The 26,459-nt window shown below is 35.7% G+C and overlaps 1 protein-coding gene across 1 annotated transcript in view; it reads left to right on the top strand.

The window, feature by feature from the left end:
• The window catches only part of EYS (eyes shut homolog), a 916,770-nt gene that overhangs the window by 91,431 nt on the left and 798,880 nt on the right, over positions 1-26,459 (top strand). The window contains exons 6-8 of the mRNA XM_054819879.1: positions 6,216-6,375; positions 21,835-21,939; positions 22,210-22,349. Of these exons, the coding sequence (XP_054675854.1) occupies positions 6,216-6,375; positions 21,835-21,939; positions 22,210-22,349 (405 nt within the window). The remainder of the gene's footprint in view (positions 1-6,215; positions 6,376-21,834; positions 21,940-22,209; positions 22,350-26,459) is intronic.

Here is a 26,459-nt window from a genome sequence, read left to right as displayed (position 1 = left end):
TTAAAATCAAGCCTGTGCTCAAGTTTAAATCACTTTTCAACAATACATAAATTCTCCAAATCTCTTCTTTTTTGACTTCCCTTTCTAATAAGGAGCTGGGCCCTTGATATAAGGAGGATGGCTGTAGAAAGACTCCAGAAAAGTTCAGCCAGCCAACTCAGCACTGAGTATTTCAGAAGTACATAAATTATAATAAAATACTTTAACCTGTTTATTAATGGCAATCAGATCAGACATACATTCTCCATGTGCTGTATAACTTTTGTAGTGCCTTCAGCAGCTATTTCCAATACTGCATAGTAAGTTTCTAGCACACCCTAAAGCTTCTTGCTGATTATTTTTCATCCTTCAATATGTGCCCTTTCTTCATCTACTACCAAACACTCAAAAAATGCACATTCTTAATTTCCCTTTCTAAGGTATAATTAAATATTAATAAAATTTCATTATTTTATAAAGTCTGATGAAAAGAGAAGTGTCACCTACTCAAACTACACAACAGTCAAGTTCGTCTTCCCATCTGTATGAGATGTGCACTGACAGAATTCTGCTTCATTAGAAGCCAGAGGAATACTTATAACTATTAAAAAAAAAAGTTTGTTTTCCCCCTATATGTTCACCTGAAAAATGAAAGAATATAATCTATATTAAATTTAATTAATTAATTCAAGCTATGCCATTTTTCTTCACAGACCCCTAATAGTTTTACCTGAGATCAGGGATTCACATGAATGAGCATATCGTATCAGATATCATAGAATCAGAGTGGTTTGGGTTGGAAGCGACCTTAAAGATCATCTAGTTCCAACCCCCCTGCCATGAGCAGGGACACCTTCCACTAGACCACATTGCCCAAAGCCCCATCCAACCTGGCCTTGAACACTTCCAGGGAGGGGGCGTTTACCACCTCTCTGGGTAACCTGTTCCAGTGTTTCACCACCCTCACCATAAAAAATTTATTCCTTATGTCTAATCTACCCTCTTTCGGTTTAAAACCATTACCCCTTGTCCTGTATCTACATGCCCTTGTAAAAAGTCCCTCTCCAGCTTTCCGGTAGGCCCCTTTCAGGTACTGGAAGGCTGCTATAAGGTCTCCTTGGAGCCTTCTCTTCTCCAGGCTGAACCACCCCAACTCTTTCAGCCTGTCTTCACAGGAGACGTGTTCCAGCCCTGTGATCATCTTCGTGGCCCTCCTGTGGACCTGCTTTAACAAGTTGATGTCTTTCTTGTGCAGAGGACCCCAGAGTTTGATACACTTACTCCAGGTGGAGTCTCAGCAGAGCAAAGGGGCAGAATCATCTCTCTTGACTGGCTGGTTACACCTCTTTTGATTGAGTCCAGGATACAGTTGGCTTTCTGGGCTGCAAGTACACATGGCTGGCTCGTGTCCAGCTTTTCATCCACCAGTATCCCCACATCCTTCTCCTCAGGGCTCTTCTCAATCCCTTCACCCCCCAGTCAGTTTTGATACTGGGGGTTGCCCTGACCCAGGTGCAGGACCTTATACTTGACATTATTGAACCTCCTGAGGTTCACATGGGCCCACTTCTTGAGCTTGTCCAGGTCCCTCTGGGGCATCCGGCCCCTCAGACTTGTCAACTGCACCACTCAGCTTGGTGTCATCTGCAAATTTGCTGAAGGTGCATGATGTAACTCATCTCCTAATATTTTTGTGATATGAATCAGTGGCAAAGGCCCTGGCCCAAGTGGAGAGTGAACCTCTCCTAAAACATCTGTCGATGTGAGAAGTTAAATTACAGTGGAATAGTAGTTTTCCTTACCTTTTTAACAATTGCTCTATATTGATATGTGCATATTTGCTGTACATCATAAATTAAGGTGCATTCATTTAAAAATTCTAGATCATCCAAGGTCTGCAAAGGATGAGAGAGGAAGGGGAAAATAGGTGACTTTTCTTGCTAGAGTACTCCCCTGAAGGAGCTCTGGGCTTTCTGAAAGAGGTTTGAAGAAAGAATCTGCAGAGCTAGACAGTCACCAGAGACACTCCCCACTGAAAAACTGACTTCTACATAAACTGCGCTGCCAACACATGAAAGAAAATCCATTCTGGACCGTGTATGCCAGAGCAGGTGAAGAGGTTACTATCTAGCTAGCTCCATATACTTTGAAAGTAGCAGAGCACCCTATACACGTGAACATATTCATTTTGCAAGTCATCTTAACAGGCACTTGAAAACTGAGAAGGAAAAAAAGTTATTGTACCACTTTTCAGCAAAACTACTGTTGGGGTGATTGCAATTCAGCTTTAAAAAAATACTTCATATTGGTGGAAAAGGGTGGATTAAGCATCCCTATGACTTGTCCTTTAATTATCCTCAAAACAATTCAGGTATAATCTGGAAACAGTGATTTAGTTCCTGAATGCTGTCTTGCCAGTAATACATTTCACCCCAGGTGCAGAAAAGCCACTTTGCTAGATTAAAAGTAAATGCAGTTTTCACAACAATTCCATCTCTGAGAACAGACTTTTTTAAGTGAACAAGTATCCACTAGGAAGAGGGTTAAACTTAAGTGGACTTATTTGAAGAAGCTCTTTCTTGCATAATGGACTTAATAAGATAGAAAATACTGGTTAAACCAGTATAGTAATGTCGAGTGACTGAGTGATAAAAGGTTAAGTCTAGTCAATGAGAATTTCCAAATAAATATTCTCCTTATGAAAAGCAATCGTAAAAGAGAAAGAAACCTATAAATTCAGTTTTTATAGGTACAGCAGCAGAAAAAAAATGAGACCAAGGATAATGTAATCCCACTGCTGAATGAGATGCCTTTGCTCTGGTTTTTACTTGCAATATCTGCTTTCAGGTTTCCCAAGTGCCTATGCCAAGTGGCAAAATTGAGTGGTAAGAAGTACTGTCAATGATAGAGGAATGCCAAACTAGGATGTACTTAGGCAAAGAGGGAATTTGTATACGTCCAACAGGATGCATCTAAGGAAGACAAGGGAGTGGATCAATGTAATCAGAAGGTGATAAAGGCTAGCTTCATCTAATACTGGCTTGCATTAGTAAAAACATAGCCAGTAGATCAAGTGAAGTCATTAGTCCCTTCTGCTCAGCACTTACGAGGCCACCCCTAGAGTACTGTGTGTGGTTTTGGGCTTCAATGTACAAAAAAAAAAAAAAAAAAAAAAAAGAGTTTGACAAAATTGGAACAAGTCCAGCAGAGATCCATCAACATTGTGAAAGGGTTGCAGCACATGATGTATGAGGAAAGGCTGAAGGATCTGGGTTTGTTTAGCCTTGAAAACAAAACTGAACGGGGACGTAATTCTTTTCTTCAGTTCCCTGATGGGTGATCATAGACAAGACAAAGCAAAACTTTTCTCAGAAGTGCACAGCAAAGGAGTGAGAGGCAACTGGCACAAGTTGCAACAAGGGAAATTCTGACTAGGTATTAAGAAGAAATTGTTCACAATGTAGTATGAGTGTAGTTAAGCAATGCAACAAGTTGCCCAGAAAGGCTGTGGAATTGCCATCCTTGGAGATGTTCAAACCTCAACTAGACAGGATCCTGAGCAACCAGCTTGGATTTTAAAATTGACTTGCTCTGACATCCAAAGGTCTCTCTCAACCTAAATTATTCTGGGATTCTATGAACATAAAATATATTGACATACAGAATTAATCATATTTTTATAGATTTGTTTGGGGGAAGCTTGTATACTGAATGACAAAGGTAGATATACCCATAGATACCTTAAACATGCCACCTTGTTTTTACATTTTTATAGTAGTGTCAAATTTAACCAAACATAACATCAAGGACAAGGACAGTACATAGGGAATGGCAGGTGTTTCTGAAGATTGAGGGGAATTACATCAGGAAATGGCAGAGTTGTGCATGGGTATTGTCATAGAATCACAGAATGGTTTGGGTTGGAAGGGACCTCAACGACCATCTAGTTCCAATCCCCCTGCCATTGTCAGGGACACCCTCCACTAGGCCAGGTTGCCCAAAGCCCCATCCAACCTGGCCTTGAACACTTCCAGGGAGGGGCATCCACAACTTCTTTGGGCAACGTGTCTCACCACCCTCACAGTGAAGAATTTTTGCTTATATCTAATCTAAAACTACCTTCTTTCAATTTAAAGATATTACCCCTTGTCCTATCACTACAGGCCCTTGTAAACAGTCCCTCTCTAGCTTTCCTGTAGGTCTCCTTTAGGTAAAGGGTCACAACAGAGAGATGCAGGGTTATGAATTCAGAAAATAGGGACTAAGGAATATACAGTTGCTGGAGAACATCATGTTCTTCCACGCCCTTGAAAGGTAAGTCACACTAATTCTGTTGCATATCATGCTCCTCTTATATCTGGGTCACTCAGTAGATGACAGCCCACTTTAGCTATCTGCTGTTTCATTAGTTCAATTCAGAGATATGCAATGTGGGAGTCCCATCATTACAGTTCTCTTAAAGGCTTCACTTGGCCATCTGAATACTGTTCATTTTTACAAAACATGTACATCAGGGAATCAGAGAACACTGTAACGGGAATGTTTAGAAGACTGATAGGTTGGGCCAGTTTTAAACTTTAAAAAAAAACTTTACTGAATTAATTCATGAATAGCATACTTCATGCTAATAGCTTTAAAACATTATTAGTCATTCTCACTATGGCTACATACTGTTATTCTGTAACACTTACTTTCTAAATTATCTGTGATTATACAATACTATGGAACTGATGCCATGTAGTTAGTGCTGATGGCTACAGTTCTTGGTGGTTCTTAGTTCCCAAGGCCAAGGTAATCTTTCTCATTAACTCTTTGATGAGAGAACTCATTACTGAAATCAGCTTGTCTTCCTTCTTCTCCATCCTTCCTCTTCATATTTGATGTTTTATGCTATTTTACCACACCCCCACACCCCACACCCCCCGCCCCTTAAAAAAGGAGGGTCTCCTCCTGATATTACTTGCCTTGGGGCTTTTTTATGTCTTCTAGTCATTCTTCTGTATTCAGCAATATGTCCTGCCTATTTTCCATGCCTTACGCTAATCTTGTCCTTTGGCAACTTTTTCTTAGTTCTGTGATGTGCAACTACACCCGTCTCTGTCCTTTTGGTGGTCACATCGTACACACGCTCATGTAAAAAGCTTATACATTGTGCCTGGCTACACCCTCACAGTGTTCTAAAATACTTTTATGCTACTGCTGGCTGTATTGTTTTATTCCCCTTATAATTGGATTCAAAGCAAGCTACTCTCAATTATATCCTGATCAGGGCACTTGTAATTTATAGGTCTCATAGGACTCTTTTGAGAAGTTAATATAAGGTTGTATTCCAATAGAATATATTCAGAGTCATTTATTTTTTTTGTTTATGGTTATAACCAGTGTCTTCCTCTTTTTTTAATGGTGAGTCTTGGTCCTTGAAAGATATTGAAGTGAAAAGACTCTGCCAACATGTTTCTATCATAATAATGTTTAATAATAATAATTTCTATCATAATAATGGAATAATAATGCTATGTTTGTTCCTATATTTTAGTTCGGGTTTTTTTGGTAAATGAAATTCTTTGTCCAATGAGTCATAATTATATTGTCATTGTCCCAAAACAAAAGACATGTAATGCATTAAGACTACCAAAGATATCTGCATTAGTCCAGAAATTTATTTTTTCTTAAAGGATCAGCTCTAGCCTTGTACTTAAAACCTTCACTAGATAGCTTCAAATCTTCCCCTTTCCTCTGAAGAGATCGTTCTTATTTATTTTAGTTAACAGATAGGGTCAGAATGTATAATAGAAACCCTATATTATGTTTTCTCATTAATGGTTGGCCGCCGTGTTTGTCTTTCAGGCTGTGTTAGTATCACTGCCTGTTTTTTCCCTCACCTCCAGGCCTTTTAAATCCTTTTTGCACACTCAGTTCTTCTGTTCCTGCGGGCAGCTCCATCCCTTACAGCCATTAATTACCTTGCCATTTTCTCCTACTCATGTGTCCTCTTTTCCCACACTTTTTCAACAGACATGGTAGATGAGTTCTGCCTCTCTAAACTGTTTTATTGTCTGCAAATACAGCCATGAAGAATAGTCTCAGCTGGATGTAACACTCTGCATTCTACCGTACTTTTACTCAGTAATAAAATACAAGACCCAAAGAAATTTCTAAAAATTTTCACATTACATTTTCATTTTGTGTTTTCTTTGTGGTTGTTTTTTGTTTGTTTGTGTGTTTGTTATATCTAGTGCCTCTGTGCACCTGGATGGACAGGAGACTTCTGCCAATTTGCTGAAAATGCGTGCTTAATTTATCCAAATAGTTGTTCTGATGGAGCAACTTGCATTGATACGAGCCAACTGAGAGAACAACCTTTGTTTCAGTGTTTGTGTCCTCATAATTTCACAGGTAAGGCATATACAAATCATGTAGAAGTTTGTAGTTTCATTTCCTTTAAAATATTCAAGTATAAGAATCCTGAATTTTCAAAAATAAGGAATAGAGAAGTATTTGGAGGAGTAATCATATCTCTTTGCATTTTCTGCCCTCTGCTGTGATGCCTACAAAATCTAAATCAAACTTAGAGGTTATTTTGAAGCTTCCAATTAAGGTTATAGTAAGAATAGACCTAAAGTAAACTTCAGCTTCAGTTTAAGAGACTAAAATTGTGTGACTACATGTAGAAGTTCTGTATGTGAGCTAGATGTCTGCCTTCTGATTATAGTTCCTGGAGATCTAATTAATGAAAGCAATGGAGTCCAGGGAGTTTCTTAGTTTGTATCAGCCTGTAGTTGTTCAGATAACTTTAGTTATCTTTCTGAGAGCTGAATCCCACCTCCTATTTTAATTCCTTGGTGAGCCACCAATGATTTATGCAACTTAACTTGGGATGGGGTTAACTGATTCATTTTACTTGACTTTAGAGGTCTAAAGTAATGTGAGACCTGGCAAACAAGACTTCAAGACTCTATGTATGATCAGTGAGTAAGCATTTTCAAAGGGGAATTAAGATCGCCTGTGTTAGATATTTGTTAGTGGTTGAAACACTTTCTTCAGGAGTGTTTCTCTTTCAATTGGCTGCAAAAGAAGCCTAGAAAAGTAGTTTAGATTAACCACATTGGGTTTTAGCTGGCAAGGAAAACAGTTTGTAATTTTTTCTCCAGCCTTACCCTTTAAATAGAAGCTCATTTAAGATGGATTCTACAGTCCTTCACTAATCTTAGGTTAGAAAGGGAGCTGAAAGAGAAGCATTGAAACATGATTTGCTCCAGTTTTAGGTAATATTAGAGAAACGGATATTAGCCATATGTATATAAATCTAAAGATAAGTGCCAAAAATATTAACATAATTTAAAAACTAACCAATTGAAAGGTAAAACCCAAATATTTATTACCTAAAGAATGGAAATCAAATTAATCTAAAGAAATGCTAGTAATATACAGAGGAAACACACTTTAAATCTGCTACCATTGGAAAAGAAATCATAGAATCATATCCCAGATAGTTGTAACTATCAATCTCTCTTTTCATTACCACCTTATCACCTGTATGATTTTCTTTTTTCAATCTAGTCTTGGGTTATTTTTTATATAACAACTAAAAGTATGGATTTGTTAATAAAAGTAATGTTTCACTACAATACTTCAAGGCTTTTGATATAATAGTAAGGTCTCTACCATACAACATAATCATGAAACAAAAGTCTGACAGGATATAATAAATGGCAATAATTGTATGCAATTAATACAATTTAACCTTACTAAAAAATGAGTTATGACTGAGTTCAAGTGGAAGTGACTTCAGTGTTCAGGGACATCTTACTATAAGGTCAAGATTCTTTCCTTTGTGGGATCTCATTGTAAGAGGTTCTTCATATTGTAATAGGTTGTTTTGGGGTTTTTTTACCTCTATTTTTAAATAATCAGTTACTTCTTCATTCTTGTTCCATAGCATTTTTCATTTATACCTGTTTATTGTTTCATTTATGTGTTTGGGATGGGAAAGAGGGAAGGACAATGCAGTGGCAATTTTGGCATGTTTACTTGACTCTGAATTAAATAGCATCTGCAACCAGAAAGGCTATTGTGGTTTCACATCTAATTGTTCTTAATTGTGTTTATAAATTATAAACACTACAGCTGCAGCCTTTGCATTAACATTTAAATCATATTTGGAGTAGACTTATCTTAGGGAAAACAAAATATGACATGATGTATCATTCTCAGCTGTGAAAAGCAGAATTTTGATTTAAAAAGTAATAAAAACATTTCATTTTGGTTTCATACTCTTTAATGAAACCTTGTAGAAGCTTATCATATACATACAAATGCAATTTTAAACTACATTTCTTATTTCTTTTTATATGTAAAATACATTTTGGGTAATTGACTCAGAAAAATATCCATGTGTTTGGTTTAAATGCTCAAATGAGAGAATAAAAAGGTTATAAAATACAGTTATTTTTGTTGAATAGATTTCATGACTTTTGTCATGAAATTTTCTTCTACAGTTAGCTTCCTTATTTTCCTTTTCCTTTTTCTCTTCTCTGAAAGTGGATACAAACCTTAGTATCTACAACAGCGCATGTAAGTAACATGGCTTATGACATTGAAATGAAACAATCCATGCCAGTGATTTCTCAGGTTTTGCACAGTAGACCAATTGTCCTTGAAGAAGCTTCCTCTAATTAATTACTATCTTTCCTTGTGTGTAGAGCAATCATATTGGCAGGAATTGATTTGGCATGTTAGACACTTCATTTAGTTGGTAGAAAAGTCCTTTAATTAAAATAATCTTATTGCTGCTAAAATGAACTGCACCCCAAGCAAACTCACCAACCAGAATTTAAAGTGCTACTTCAATTACATACTTTTTCCTCATCTTCAAACTTTACTTTTAGAAGACTCATTAAGATCATTTACAGATTTATCCACAATTCATTTTTCCTCTGTCTCTCATTGTTTTATTGAGTTGTGACAGGGCTGCTAATTTCTACAGGTGGGAAATGGGAAATTAATGTAAACAGACTTGGATGAAACTTGCACTATTGAACTATGTAGGAGTTTGAAACAGTCTTCTGTAGAAAGTATCTCTGGTGCCATAATAGCTAATGTCCCAAAGAAGAAGATATGGGATATAAAAGTTCCTATATCTTTCACAATCTAGTTAAGACATTTATACTAGTGAACAGAACAATGACATGGCCTAATTCAAACCCTTCTATCTGGTCAAATCCACATTTTTAAATCCTTTTGTTCTCTGGAATACAGTGGTGTCATGGTTTAACCCTGGTGGGCAGCTAAGCACCACACAGCTCGTCGCTCACTCTCCCCCAGTGGGATGGGGGATAGAATTGAAAGGTTAAAAGTAAGAAAACTTTTGAAAGTTGGGATAAAGACAGTTTAATAGGTAAAACAAAAGCTGTGCACATGAGCAAAGCAATATAAGGAATTAATTCACTACTTATTGGCAGGCAGGTGTTCGGCCATCTCTAGAATATTTGGGGGAGGTCTATATTTTGTTTTCACATACAGTGAAAGTCTTATAAGTCTCAAAACTCAAATAGATAAAAGGAACAATAACATTTCTTCCACAGCTCTATTCCTTGTACTAAAGGTGAGTTGGTAAAGGAATTTTTGTAGCATCATGGGAGGTCCCTATATCACACGAGTGTCACTGGAATTACACAGCAGTATATGTCTCAGGAACAGATGCTGTCATTTTAAGCTTTGTTCATTGCACTTTATGTGTTATTACTGTTGTCACCTTTGAAAGAGAAATTGTTAGTGCACACAGATTCCAAACATCAATGACCATGGACTGAAATAATGGAATAAAAGTCACTTGCTAAGTATTACTAGAGGAATTCACTCAGAATGCTTTTCTTCATTTAATGAAGAAAAAAGGAACAGCTCGCTGCTTTGCAGAGGATTCAATTTTCTGTTAAAGAACTTTCACTGATAACTGACAGAAAGCAAAAAATAACAACCAAAGTAATTCAATCTCTGATACTCTTTAGTAGATGTCTAGAAATGTTTCCTGCTGTTTAAAATGCCTTTTAGAAGGTGTGGCTGAATAACATTAGTTAGGACAAAAGGCATATGGTTTTAGCTAGGACATGGGTCCTTACAAAGATCTCTCACCTTAGAAGACAGCAAGATGAATTACAGGAAAACACAACGGTTTGAAACCATCTGGTGCATTCCACTGTAGTAACTGAGATAAAAGTATAGAGAAGTAAGCAATCAATACCCACCCCCCTCAAAAAAAAAAAAAAAAAAACAAACAAAAACACAACACAAAATCAAGAGCACGTTAAACCATACAGGCATAATACTTAATTTGAAGCAAATAAACTCTAGAACATTAAGCGAGGGCTAACGTCTGATTTGTACTATACTTGTGGGAACTCCAAGCAGACTGTGACCTACAGCAGGTTAAGTCAACAATTTTCTCAGGTCTTGATTTCCACAAGAAATATTAACTGAAGTTTTCATGCTGGCATGCATGTTTTTCTTTGGCATGCAGCATGAAAAGCCAAAAGACTATAAAAAATATTCTACCTGCTATTTCAAAAAGAAATATAATATCAGTATTTAAGTTCTGGCTTCTTTTAAAATTGAACAAAACATTCCAAATGCATGGGGATATTTATGAATATGTTCATACTTCTCAGTATTTCAGTTTCCAGGTGAAGTCACTGTACAGTGAATATATTTGGCCCATATGAATAAGAAAGAATTTTTGTCCACTGAGAATAGATATATATTATATTGCATGGTTAACTTAAAGATGCTGTAGTTTGTTAAGAAGCATATATTTCTAAATAAATAATTAGTAAAGTTCTCATGTGAAAGACATGGTTAAAAATATGCCCTTAAGATTGATGGCCAGCCCTCTAGCTGGCTACATCTGCTCATGAATATTTTGAAAGTATCAAGTTTCAGAGACATAGTGGGAGTGCTTCCTGATCACAGTGTGTTCACGTGAAAATCTGACCTCAAAGTCAGGTACATACAAAACAAATTATCACTTTCTTTTCCTGCTTTCCACTTCCTACTAGCCTACCATGGCTTATTTTATTAAGGCATACAACTCCCGGATTTACTCTCAGGGGGTTTCCAGAACTCTGTTGATTTGCTTTAACTTATCTGTCTCCTCTGTCTTTAGATCTATTGATGTCTATAATTTCCTTGTTTAGGCAGAGTAAAACCTAAAAGGAATCTAAGGTCTTTTCTCCCTGGGTCTTTTCAGAAGTCTCTCGTAGAGAACGCCAGTGCATTATTCATTCTCATTACCCAACATATAAATCTGGTGTATGTGACAAGGGAAAATAGGAATTTTCGACTTTCTTTAAGCATTCAGAGAGGCAGCTGGAGAGATAGTGTACATTCAAATAGGTTTATATCACCTCAAAAAAATCATCAAATCATCAATAAGAAACAGGAGGGAAATATGCATTTTATGTAAATTCAGTCAAAAAGCCTTCAGAATAAGTTGTTTGAAGCGGTTTTAAAAGGTGATGATCTATAATAGCCATAGACATTTTTTTCTGCTTCTCAGGTGAGTCTGTGCTGATTAGCTCAGCTGAGTACGGCATTTCAGATCATAACTAGGTACAAAAATTGTCAACAGCACTATAAAATCACCTATCATACTAATGGGTTTAAAACATGATAAGGTGTGTAGTGTAGATGTAACTACAGCATGATTAAAAATAGAAAATGCATTGGAGAGATGAACAACACTATCATGTAGACCCAGTGACTGGTTTTGTTATGCAGCTGATCTTTGAAGCTCTATTTTATTTCTTTAAAAGGCCTTAGTCTTACATCTTTTAGTTCCTGAAGTCTTTCTGTATAGCGGAAGCATTGAACTTGGGATTTAGTGTTTGTGAAGAAATTATCATGAATTAAACTATGTAGAAAACACGATTAAGAAAAACAGTTACCTGTTTCACCATGTTCAACCAAACCACTGCACCACAGTATTCTTATACCAACCTGAACATCGACTTTCCTCTTTAAAGAAGGGATAATCATGCTTAACCACATATTACTTACTTTTTTCAGACACAATGTATCACATCATTAGCTGACATAGTTCACTGTATCTCCACTGAAGACAGAATTATGCTGACACATGAACTAAATCTTCAAGGCTTTCTTATGCTATTTCTCAACCTTTGTGTTCAGTAGTTGTTCCTTCTAAAAAAAAAAAATAAATCAAAAACCTGTTCCATTGTATGCAATAATACTATGTGACAGACTTAAGGCATAGTTTCATCTGTGTTATTGATGTCTGTTATTGATGCATATTTTTCCTGTGACATAAGCAGTCTTCACAGGCACTGTAAGACCTATCCTCTTTCTTTTTAACCTGTATTACATTGGAAACTTACATTCAGAAACAACTTCTATAGTTTTGTTTTCACTCTGGGACTCTCTTAGGTTTACTTTTTCTGAAATATACATGTTTCTATTTCTATTTCTTGAGACATATCTGACTTTTAAAACATGATCCTTCAAAATATTTAACCTCTTTAGATCTGTTTGTATTATGAATATGAGGAAAAACTTTTTTACTCTGAGGGTGACCGAGCACTGGAACAGGATGCCCAGAGAGGTTGTGGAGTCTCCTTTTCTGGAGATATTCAGAGATCACATCGCCTGGACGCCATCTCGTGCAACCTGCTCTAGCAAGAGCTTTAGCAGGGAGGTTGTACTAGATGATCTCCAGAGGTCCCTTCCAACCCCTGCTGTTCTGTGAGTCTGGGATACCTTCCTCCTCAGTATTTGCCACCAATTTAGTATAAACTCTTTATGTGATTAAAGTTTTGTTTAATCTACTTTCCAGATCATTAATAAGAACATTAAATAACATTAGAACTAACATTAATCTTTGTGGCACCTCCCCAAATTTGGGCTGCCATCCCGGTACACTAACATTCAGCTTTACTCCAGATTTATAACCCATCTCATTCTGTTCTTAATCCAGAGTTCTTGTATCTAAATAATTAGACTCAATTTGCCAAGGAATTTTAATAAAACTTAAAAAAAACCCATCACCTTTCTGGAACTTCAAGTGTGACATTCATGCCTTGTCCAGAGGGCAGAGGAACCTGCAAGGATGGTGTTGTTTATCCAGGCTGGGTAGGATGCTCATTCTGGAGGGTTCCCTCTCTCTGTGAATGGCTCTGTGAGTGGTTTTTCTGGATTTCTTCATATTTCACATACAATGATTGGCTGATTCCCTTCAGACAAGAAAGAGTTTAAAAGAGAGTGAAAGAGGATAAAACTAGAAGAAATTTCTCTGTTCCAGGCATGAAAAATGTTTTGCATATTTTTTCTAGTATCCTCGGCGTTTTTTTATGAATTTGATTTTTTAGCGAGACAAATGAAGGGCACTTTGACTGGCAACAAAACAAGCAAACAAACCCCCCACAAGAGAATAAAAGACTATTTGAAAGAGAGATCTACAAAAGACTTTGCCAAAGGCTGAATCTTTAAGGCCAGTTTTCCAGCTAAATCCTGAAGGCAGCTAAGAGAAAAGACAGATAATCTATTCGATGGTCAAAAGTCAAATTCTGTGTTCCAAAATAATGAGTTCATTTAAGAGCCAAGGTTAATAAAATACATCTCAAACAAATTTAAAGACATTCTGTAAAAGTGGCTCAGCTAAAAGACTGTGCTAAAACAACAGTTACAGAGGAATGTTCAGGAAGGACTATTCCTAAGAGTCCTTGAATGACTCATTGCTTTCTAAACCAGGAGAAGGTGAAATTTTTTACTGCATATTTAACATTTGAGAATACGTGTCCATGCTTATAATTCATGCAGCAGTAGACAACAGGGTTAAGTCATAAGCTGACTGTGGCCGGTAGAAGTCTTTCTGATCTTTACAAAAAGCTTTAAATCCAGCTCCATGTAAACAAAAAGATACTAGGTGGTAAAACTTGAGAATAAGCATACTAATATTCACTTGAACTGGAAAATATATTACAGTTTGGATCCCTTATTCTATGACGCTGGGACAGTATTTAGTGAACATGTGTTTCACTATGGCTTCTCTCACTTATTGGGACATGTGTGTCTCCATGTTAAAATATTATGTTGCTTTCATAATATTATAAATAGCTTTGTAGAACACGAGCCCACTGTATGGTGTAAATGTGTCTAATCTTTGACCTAATCAGATTTAGTAAATGATGAGTTCAAATCTCAGATCTGTTATCTCCAACCCCAGTAAATTCTTGTTTTTCAGGAGCTAGTGGAAACTATTACCCTTAGATATTAATTAGAAAAATCTGTGTCATTAGAAAATTATTAATATCACATTTTTCTTGGGTTTACTTTCTATAATCCCTTCCTCTCAGAAGAATACTTCTCCTTTACAGGGATTTGTGAAACATCATCTTAAAATGGAGATACAAGGAATTTTGAAAGTAAATAAGTGAGAAATTATCATTAAAACTACAAATTTTGACAAAAATAATTCATAGATTATTTTCCAAATATCACTGTAGATAAATATGTACATTCTGAAGCCAGCTGCCATGTTAGATGGCTGTATCATTCCTTCATTATTTTCTTTTTAAATTAAAGTTGGGATAGAGGTAGTGATAGTCCATGAATGAACTATTTCAGTATGATGTATCTTTAGCAATCTAAAAGTTAATAATTTAGTCTAAACAGGTTGTCTACATTCCATCTATAGTCAGTGGAGATTACCCAGTTGTAAGCCTCCTCAACCCACCTAGAGCAGAAATATCTCCACCAATGGGATGAATTATATGTTCCTGTTTTTCAAATTTAGCTGTAGAGAGAGTCAAGACAATTATTTTTTTTTAATCAGTACACAATTATATTTTATTCTAAGAGGACTGAGAAACTTTGTATATATTAAATAAATCTTCATTTTCATATTTATGATAACTAGTTTATAAAAGATTTTTCATGTAGCCTATAATAGAATTTTCAAATTCTAATTGCAAAACTGAGTCATTTAAACTTGATTGTTCAACTGTCTGAGTTACAGTCAGGCAGACGCTTTTAACACCTACATGTGTGAATGGTCAGATCAGTTCTTTATTTCTGCTTTTTTTTATTCTTTTCTCATTCACTGAAACTACTTTGAAAAGCACAAAGATTATTTACTATACTTAGACTTCTCTAAGAATACGTTTACTGCACAGTTTTACACAACTCCAAACGAAAATGAGGAAATATTCAGAATTCGTGAAAACCTATTTTCCAACTTCTAGTGGGTCCAATAAATATTACTGTAACTGGATTTATTGTCTTTCAAAATACTTAAATGTAAAGTTCCTGGAAGAGGAATAAATCATGGCTAATTTTTAAGTGCCTACAATGTAAATGTCTGTACCAGGCTTGTCACTCTGTGCTGTCTGCAAGTTCTGTGGAAAGAAACGAGAATTTTAAAAACTCCAATCATCTGACCTATTTTGGACATAGAGTTCAGGATGAGACAAATCATGCTTCAAAAGTTAAGAGGTTTTTATGGTCTGTAAATACAATAGCATGGAAGCAAATGCCCACATTTCAGAAAGTGAATCTTCACTGCCCATGCCTTGCCAAAGAACATATTTTTTAATGTTCCTACTAGCTTCTTGGTTTAAATGGTCAAAAAGTAATGGGTCTGTGTGTATGTCTGTGTATGTACCTGTGTGCACATGTGCACTAAATCTAATTGGGTGTTATAACTATATTCAAAAGTGGAAAAGAGCAAAAAATATTCTTAAGTTGCTAAAATTACTTTCATTTTAGAGAAAAGAAAAAAAAATTATGATCCAGTCCCAGTATTTGTGCACTGAAGACAAGTGTTAGGTCATGTAATATATTTTTTGTTTGATAAGCTTGTTGCCATATAAAATAGGGAATGGGAAATGCTTAGTGTAGATTATTTTTACGTACTCTTTATTAGCATACTGGTTGTTACTTACATAGTTTCTGCATAAAGTTGCTAATATTAAATTGAGAGCAGAAGTGCAAAAATAGACCAAAGCAGATCACATAAAACTAGAAGTATCTCTAGCAACTACAAGTGCAGCTAAAGTCCTAAGGAATGCAAATTCTGATTTTAGAGCTTAAAATGCTTGGGTCAGTTAAAAATGAAACATTCTTATTAGAAGTGCTAATTTTTCTACACTCTGCAATATGGAAGGCAACTGCAAGTTACATTATTTATAAGGACCTTCAGGAAGTTATTTCGTAAAATCAGACTTACTAGTACATACAGCTCTAGCTGATTCTGTTATGCTCAATATCTTGGTTTACAAGTAAAGCCAAGAATTTACTGGTAATGTAACTAAAATGTTAAAAATATAACCATTATTAGGCCAGATCTAATAACTACAGTAAATGAATAAAAATGCAGTTTAAATTGGGACTCACACAATTATTAGTTTCTACTCTTTTTCATGACATTATACTCACCCTTTTTCCTCCTTCTCCAGGTCTTAACGTCATTGCTTTCATAGTGGTGGTGGTGTGGGCAGCGTTACAGGATCTATAGTCCTTCACTGGGAGGAATACGATGTTCTTACTGGTGGTTTCTTCTTCATCTCTCTAGGGATCATTTCTATATGTCTGCTAAAACACTTTTATGCTTTTTCTTCATTGGGCTGAAGTTCTATTTTGTATCTGAATTTACTTGTTATGGTATATTAAATGTATATTAAATATTATTTCTTTGTTCTTTTTGTTACCCTTAAGAACAGTTTTGTCCACCTCCAGGTCTGCATTCTGTAACTGACCACTGGTGAGTTGTTTATAGCCATGGGGTCTCCAATGCCAAACCTGTGTCCCATCTCTTATCATCCCATGCCTCTGTTCCTCACATGACATCCTGTGTCTCCACTTCTCAAGGCCTCTGTTATCGTATCAACCCTGTATTTCTTCGCAGCATTGCATTCGAGTTATAAATCTCATTCTACATAGAATAACTACTTGTTACTACTATCTATCTAAAACTATGGTTGTATCATACAAAGATAAACAAAGTAAAGCAAATTAGAAGAAAAAAAACCTGCTGTCACAGTTAAGTAAAATATCACTGCAGGAAAGACAGATCAAGCCTGCGGAGCCTCAGTCCAGAGACCTTGCAAATTCAGTGCAAAGCTTATGGCCTATCGCTAGCAGTGGCAGTATTGTATTGCAGGGCTACATGGTAAACCCCCTCATGTTTCCTTTCAGAATTTGTATTGCATTTGCCACTTTTCCTTTTTCTGGTCCCAAAGCCAATTTAAATGCTTACATGCCACTAACAGTACTCCAGGAATGCCATGTTTTAGTCCCTTTAGAATTCTTAGGTGAATATCACCCGTGACTGGTTATTTTTTATTATTTATGTAAATGCACTAGTAAGTTTATAATCAGGTACAGACATAAGTATGCTAGTTTATCTGTTTCTTAGTTGGCTGGTACCAACCTCAGAGCTACATAGTTGCTTTAGCACATCATGGATTCCAAGCTAACAAACACAGGTGAGAAGCAACGTATATTCTTTCATGTTTAGTATCCTAATGTAGTTAAATGTCAGGAAGTGGAAGTGGGGATGAGCTGCTTGAGAGGAATATAAAGACATTACCTGAGTGTGTTTGGATGGAGTAAGAAAAGCTAAAGCTCAGCTCTAGGTGGAACTAGCAAAAATCAGGGAGGACAAGAAAGTTTTCTCTAAGTATATTGGTAGCAAAAGAAAAGACAAGGAAAATAAGGGGCCTGCAGAGGGTACAATGCGAAGTAAATTACTTTTTATACCTCAGTTTTCACAGGTGTGTGCTCAGTTACCTTCCAGTCCCTTGAGCCTAGCAGCAGACAAAGTCTGGGAATGTAGCATTACCCACAGTGGAGGAAGAAACTGTTAGGAGCACATAAGTACATCGGACATGTACAGGTCTGTAGGACCAGAAGAGACACACCAAAGGGTACTGAGGAACCTGGCCAATGCCATTGTGAGGTCACTATCATCTTTGAAAAGTCATGGTTAGCTGGTGAGGTCCTTGACTGGAAAAACTTAAATGCCAATCCCATCTTCAAGAACTGAAGTGTATTGAATTGCCAGATTCTCCACCTGGGCTGGGGCAATCTTGGTTATATATACAAATTGGAGGATAAGAGGCTGGAGAGCAGCCCTGCAGAAAGACATTTGGAGGTTTGAGCTGATGGCAAATTGAACAGGAGTCAACAATGCCTGGCAGCCAAAAGGGCCAACTGTGTCCTGTGATGCATCAAACACAGCATAGCTAGCAGGTTGAGGGAGGTGATTGTCCCACTCTACACTGCACTGGTGTGGCCTCACCTTGAGTACTGTGTGCAGTTGTGGGCATCTCAATGTAAGAAGGACATCAAACTATTAGAATATGTCCAGAGGAAGGTGACCAAGATGGTGAAAGGTCTCAAGGGAAAGATTTACAAGGAGTGGCTGAGGTCTCTTGGTTTGTTCATCTTGGAGAAGAGAAGGCTGAGGGGTGACATCATTGCAGTCTAAAACTTCTCAAGGGGGGCAGCAGAGTGGGAGGTGCTGATCTCCTCTCTCTTGTGACCAACAACAGGACATGAAGAAATGAAATGAAGCTGTATCAGGGGAAGTTCAGGTTGGACATTAGGAAAAGGTTCTTCACTGAGAGGGTGGTTGATCACTGGAACAGGGTCCCCAGGGAAGTGGTCATGGTACCAAGGCTGTAAGAGCTCAAGGAGTATCTGGGTGATGCTCTTAGTCATATGGTTGAGTTTTAGGTCGTCCTGTGAGGAGCAGGGAGTTGGACTTGATCATCCTTATGGGTCCCTTCCAACTTGAAATATTCTGTGATTCAATGAATCACAGAATCACAGAATGGTTGAAGTTGGAAAGGGACCTCTGGAGGTCCAACTCCCTTCCTCAAGCAGGATCACCTAGAACAGGTTGCTCAGGACCATGTCCAGATGGCTTTTGAATATCACAAGGATGGAGTCTCAAGCACCTCTCTGGCAACCTCTTCTAATGCTTGGTCACCCTTGCAGTAAGAAAATGTTTCCTGACATTTCCTGATGTTCATGCGTAACCTCAGTTTGTGCCCATTTGCAGTCACACTTTATTTCAATGATATCTTGGGCACAGAATTTGTAATTAAACAATTTAACTTGTAAGAACATGTGCTTAGGTAAAAATTGTGTAAGGTCATTTTTAAAAATAAACAGTACAACAGTAAACTCTTTAAGCAATTTATTTTCCCTCTCTTATGTTATATAATTTATTTATTTTTTCCTTTGTTCCTTGTACCTGCTGAACTTATTCCTGACAGAAGAATAACATGCTTAATTGCACACAAAATTCTTGTATGAATTCTCTAAGTATTGCATTTCTCAATTATTCAGCCCTCACTCACTATGAAGTGATAATTAGGCATTAAAAGCTAAGTGGATTACTGTGGAGATCTCTCCTGACATCCATTTAACACTTAATCAGATCTTAATACCATAAATTATGCATTTCTCAGCAGTATTCAGATTCTAATAAATTTTATAACAGTTTGGAGTTACTAGGTTTTCTTGACCTCATTGGGGCAGGGAAAAGTAAAGTTCACTTAAAGGATACAGCCATTATAAGAATTTCAGATTTATAGCAAAATAATTCTTTAAGCCTGTTTGATTGTACTAATATTTATTCATAAGGGTTTCTTGGACAAGACAATTCAACCCTCATGAATAAATATGAAAACATGGATCCAAAATACGTACTGAGTTGAAGTTTATTCCCAGCTTTTTTTTCCCCAATTTTGCCTTCCGGACATCATTAGGAAAAAAATGAAAAAACCCATCTACATTTCCTAGGAGATAGCAACTTCCTCAATAGATTCAGTTCATTTCACAATTAAAATATCTGTTTATTTTTAGCATGTCTTTTTGTCAACCAATATTACACAAAATTCCGTTTTATAACACTTGTCCTGGTTCACAGCATGGCTTTCTAAAAGTATTAATCACGATGGTATCTCCCCAGAGATACAGGTACATATAGTTACCATTAGCATCAATACAAAGTGAGCAAATGAGAGTCTTGTAAATGTAAGGTCAATTTGTCCATACGTGCCCATGTAATATTACATACTATACTATAATAATAAATAGCAAGAAGCATCTAATTTCCTATTTTCTCTCTTTTTTAAATTTTACAATATAGTAATATAATTTAAAAAAACTATTTCTCAGTAAGCTTTATAATTTACAGTAAAATATACTCTTCGCTGTTGAAAAATTGATATACATTATTCCTGGGCTATTATTGCCTGAGGAGCAAAGAGACAAAATAAACATTAAAAATCTGTATAGCATGCTGGTTAACCTCTCTGTAAATATATGAGATATTATACATGTGGTTCAGCACCTGTTGGCCCAAGATAGATATTTCTGGCCAACAAATCACAGCATTAAGGCCTTAATAAGTATATTCCTGTTCACATTTATAGAAGTCCATAAAAAGCAATCTTTAGGTCTTAGTTTGAAAATACATTCCAGCATATTAAAAGATACAGTGTATGTTTCTTGAAGCTTAAGTGTGTTTTATATTAGAAATGGACTAAAATGTACGAAATTGGCAGAAATGTTTTGCAGAAACAGACACAGTCATTTCCTTGCCAAATTTTGTACTATTAGTTCATGTTCTCCTGATGTCTCTGGCTTTAGACCAAAAGGAGAGCTGATTAAAAATTTAAAAACAATTTCATTATTTGAATTAAAATTCTTTCTTTTTTTTTTCCATATGAAGGATTTCAAACAGAATACTAACTTTGAACACAGCATTCTACAGAATATTTTGTCTGATTAAAGAAATGATCCCAATTTCTTATACCTCTCTCCCAAAAATTTTTCTCCTGTACAGCTCTTCCATTTTTTTACTGCTTAAAACACTGAGTGAAGTAACACTGACTACAAACAAGTTGGTGGTAAAAACTTCAGTAATCTACTCTTATATTCTTTTCTGAATTTTCCTCCTTGAAACTTTTCAAAACTCCTCCACCTTCTTCTAGTTTTCTTAGCAGTAAAGACTGTTTCACTTTTGCTTTCTCTATTCTTTATCTTTTCTAAAACTGAAAAAAAAATTACTGAAATCCTGCTATGGAAATAGTAAATTAAAAATTTAAAAAAATCATGGGAAAAGGAACAATAGCACAGCAATAACAAGAAAAAAAAATCTCAAGAACCTTTACACAGAATTCATTATATTGTTTTCAGTATGTGCTAGTTTTGTCACATATATTTCTCTTCAGTACATTTTTTTTAGAACTGTCCAGTTACAAGTTCAGTTATTTCTTCCTCTTGAGCTAAAAAATGTCTTCAGCTAAATGAGCAAGTAATTGTTCAGTGGAATGACACTAAAGGTTACCTCAGACAAACGTGGCCTAGCTTTTTCCTAGCCAAAATGGAGCCCACAAAGGACATAATGAAATATATACAAAATAGAATCAAAAGTCTTGAGTAGAGATCAGGGTTGACTCATGCAGCAGTAAAAAGTAGATGAAAATGCAAAGGTATTCCCTCCCTTTCAGATAATTATTGCCAGTGAAAATCCTTCCTCTTCAGCTATCTATCTCCATTTGGATCCCATCTAAAACTGTTTTTTAATGCTGAAAGAGTTTGTTTTGACCTTTTTTTTAAGACCTTGAGACTTTTTTTTTATATAAATGGAGAGAAAGGAGTCTGGAAACATACAAAAAATCTCTAAATTCTAACCAATATTCCAGAAAGATTATTTAAAATAATACTTATTTTACCAATATTACTAAGATGGTTCATGGGTTGTTTTTTGGTTTTTTTTTAAGAACATGATATTTATTCGTAACCTTTTAGGATTTTTTTTTCCAACCCCAGGAGAATTCTGCGAGGTGCAAATTGATAACTGTGGTTCCAATTCATGTGAAAATGGAGGAACATGCATTGACTATGAAGATCATTTTAAGTGCACTTGCCCTATAGGTGAGTCATTGGAAATTTACTCTATTTTCTAAACAGAACAAAGACAATGCCATCCAAATATTGAAGCTTAAGAAATAGCAACATAAAAATAGCAATATATCTCAATGTATGCAATGAACATTTTTATGAAGAATCCCACTTTTTCACTTTGTTTAGGAAATAAAACTGCCAAATTACTCTAGTAGAGTGGTGTTAACTGCTAACACCTTAAACAGACATAATGTCAATATTCTGAATGAACTGTGATTAAACATTCTCTTTGTGGTGCAGGTTTTGAAGGTGAAAGATGTGAACTGGATATTGACGCCTGCCTATTCTACAATATAAGCTGTGCCCCGGGAGCACTGTGTATGGATAAATCTTACGGATTTAATTACACATGTTTATCACCATGTATTGGAAACACAGAGGTAGGATAAAGTGATACATTTCCCCCAGTGTTTTGGGGAAATCAAACAAGTTATTCTAAGAGCAGTGAGCTGACAAAGCCACATTTTGTATGGATTTCCTAAACACAGTACTCGTTCTTGATATATTCTCATGCTAACCTTCCTCTTTCCTGTATAACACACACATCCAAAAGTGCATGATGTGACTAGTCTGGTCATTGTCCAACAAACTGTGTAATGTCTGAGGTCTGCCTTTCTTGTTCTTTACAGGTTTACTCACTGATGTCTCCTTCTGTCCCCTACTTGCTGCTGCTGTGTTGTGAAACTTGTAGGAACTTGGGTGGAGGGCGTCCCTGCCCATGGCAGGGGGGTTGGAACTAGATGATCTTTGAGGTCCCTTCCAACCCAAACCATTCTATGATTCTGTGATTGAGGCAAAATTTCCTTGAAATGTTTGACGTGTTTAAAAGTTACTAGAGAGAAGGCTGATGGTACATCAATGCATGGAAAGAATGATAAAAGCTTCATTTTCATTAAAAACAAAGACCATAATCAACCAAACAAAAAAAACTAAATCAAGGCTAACTATGCTGCAATGAGAGATGAAAATGCAGTTAGAAAATAAATCAAAATTCTCCTTGCAAATTACTCGTAAATGCCCAGAGAATATAGTAATGAATTTGATATTTGTACATTCGAAGTATTTTAGAAATCTTTAAGTTAGATACTGACAATCATTAGGTCAAAACAGTATCCATTATGTACCCAGATGTCTTTAAGAAATGTATTTTCTATATCCTTCTCACCTCCCTTTAGTGACCTTTTCAATTAAATTACTGGTTTGGGTAGGATTCATTCACATGAGGGTGGACTACAGACCCAGGCCCTTGAGCTACTGAGATTTTGATACAGGATAAAGTAAAATACTGTTGCACTTTTTTATTGTGATAGTTATTTTAAAAGCTATGTACACAATGCTATATAGCCCTTTCAAACAGCTACTCAAACATGATAACCAGTGTTTCAAAGGCTTAATCAATTCTTTTATTGAAATATATTCGCCATAAAAATACACTATGCAGAACAGGCAATGTGTTTACAAAGAAGCAATCAACATTTATGTCACCTTGAAGTCCATGGGTACACACTCACCAATGAATATGAAATGTAACACTGAAATACTCACTGGCTCAAAGGTTTATATTTAAATTGTTCAGCATCTGGTAAATTTTAACATTTTTATGATTTAAAGTGTCATACTGGGTGCAAATTTATTGTAGATGGCATAACACCATAATGCTGCAATAATCATTATGGCTAGTTAGGATGGGAAGTGATGGTGTGCCAAGGATGCTGATGGGACCTACTAAAACATTTTACTGTAATATTTGCTTAAAAGCCCTCAGACACATTTAATTTAGTCATACAAACATTTCATAGACCATCATAAATGTCATGTGGGAAAAAAGATTTAATAATATACATAGGTATCACTGTATAAGACATTTAATTTGGGCATAATGTGAACAATTAGTAGATTTTTCTAATGGAAAAGGGAATAGAAACTACAATAAAGGAGAGATATGTTTGGGTTTTACTTATTTTCTTAGTCTACAGATCGTTAAAGTAATATTTTTTGCTTATTGGAAAAAATAAAGGCCTTATTCAAACAAATGAATACTTTTTAGGTGTAGTGTAAGTAATAATTTGAAATAAAAGTTTTGCATTATTCAGTAAATTACATAATTCAGCATTTAATTCTTTATTTATTCTTCGTGGCTAGAAAGTAAGTATATATTTTTCCATTCTTTCATTTCCTTTCCATTTCCAATGGTACCTTAGTTATGCTGAACTGCTCTACCTCTGTGTATTCAGCACAATAGACTGAAAAGAATGCTACTGGTTTTAGTATTTTCTTAATAAACAAAAAGTAAATTTAAGTCATTGGGGATTTTTTATATCTATATAAATGTATAATGATACTAATGTGTTGTGGGTTTTTTTTTTCTTTCCCAGCAAAACACTTACAGCATTAAGGTTGTTTTAAATATTATTTTAATTATAATTTATTTTAAAATAAATATTAAAAAAAGAAATGTGAATGTATTTAAACAGGGGATATCTTCCTTTAAATTTCAAAATCTAATCTTAACTTCATAACCAGAATAAAGCCTGCCTGCGCTGTACCTAGAATTATAAAGGAAATCCAAATAAATCAAAATTTTGGCATCAAAAGAATAAAGAAAATGTCATTCTCCAGTTTGAATAGATGATGTGTGCTACAACCCCCAATATTTTCATTAACAGAAGTTCATAGACAATTGATAAGAGCACTGGTAATGACAAATAACTGTAGTGCAATGTACTAGGCATAGATAATAGAACCATAAAATTACAGAACATTCCAGGTAGGAAGTGATCTCGAAAGACCATCTAGTCCAATCTTTTGTGGGAAATGGGGCTTAGATGAAATTATCTAGCACCCTGTCCAATCACATCTTGAAAACATCCAGTGATGGGAACTCCACCACATCCCTGAAGAGATTATTCACTTCAAAAGCCCACCTGTGAGCCAAATAATCGCAAAAGTGGAGGCACCTAAGTTGTGTGATTATTTTTAGTGGCCGTGGCTAAGTCCTACTGAGCCATTTTATTACTTCCCTCAAAACACTAGTTTTTCAAAATTCTGTCACCAAGCTTACAAAATCATAGGTTCCATTAGTATTTCCTAAGAAAGGATTTGAAATTTTAGCAGTGACTATGGGAACTCCAAGATGTTGGCCAATGGTTATTGTTTTTTAAAAGGAATCATAGGAGTTAAAAAGTACTTTTCAATTATTTTTTTAATTCTATGTTCAGTTTTAAAATATAAACAGACACACTTAGTGGGCATCAACATGGTTTTATAAAAATAATTCCCATATGAGTTAAGAACTGAACCATCTCTGAAAAGTCCTCTCAGTATCTATCTACATCTTTATGGTACTAAAGGTATGTCCAACTGGTTTATTGAGCTGCACTTGCATAATTTACTTGGAAGTTGTTTCCGCTTTTTATGAGGCAAATGATCCCAAGTTACCCTGCTACATTTGCAGTCAGGATCGCAGTTCCAACCTTCTGAATGGAAATACCTATGTACTCAGTGCATACTTAGCATTTAGAGGAGCTGCTGCTTTCATGCTTGTCCCGGTCCTTACATGCTATGCAAGTTTATAGAATTTCCTCATCTGTAAAAGTAAGGCAATCACATAAATCATAGAAATGTGATATAAATAGAGCATGGATGCTCATGCTGTTTTCTTTGAGCTTGATGTATTAGGAGGGGGGGGAAAAAACATCTGAAAGATCTTGAAAACCAGAAGATTTTCAATAAGGCTTTTCTGGGTAACCTCAAAGTTGTACCTGCAGATAACTCTATCTTCAGCAAATCTCTGTGGCTTGTGACGCTTGTGACATGATCTGATGCTTGACTTTCAGATTAGAGGTTGACTTTGTAGTTCTGACATTTTGCAAACACTGCGCTGATAGTTTGATTTAAACATTTTAAAATGCCTTCATGAAAACAATTTGTGTGTGTGTATTTTTGTCAATCTGTTTAAGGAATTTGCACATAGAGAGAGGCTTGTGGGCCTCAAATCTTGATGTTTTCAAGTTATGCCTTCTTGGTTTCAGGTAAACTTTTCAACATTCAAACAAGAAAGAAAACACTTAGACGCTTTACTAGAAGATTGCTCTGGGGAAATTCACAAAAAAAATTTGGAGGAGGCTGTCTTTGAATCACTAGGTGTTTATCTTTGAGAATCTGCATAGGATAGTGAAGACAGGAAAAGTAGGAAAAGGCAGACATTATTTTATATCTTACATGATTATATACATTCAAAATTCAGAAATAAAGCCTTTTCTATTTATCTGAATGAAATTAATTATAATCAATCCATTTAAAGTTTCTGGAAAAAGTGTTATTAGTAAGAAAGTTTAAAAAAAAAAAAGGCAAAAGAGGGGTAGTTAGCCAAAAATTGTTCAGAAGTGAATAATTTCACATCAATTTATTTTCTTTCTATAACAAGAATAGAAGGGGCAAAACTGAAAAGCTTTAAGAAAAGTATAAATAGATCAGCTTCTCATGTACTA

The sequence above is a fragment of the Grus americana genome, chromosome 3 (assembly GCF_028858705.1).
Source record: "Grus americana isolate bGruAme1 chromosome 3, bGruAme1.mat, whole genome shotgun sequence".
Classification (NCBI taxonomy): domain Eukaryota; kingdom Metazoa; phylum Chordata; class Aves; order Gruiformes; family Gruidae; genus Grus; species Grus americana.
Note: the sequence above shows the minus strand (reverse complement) of the source record. Positions and strands in the feature narration are given on the sequence as shown.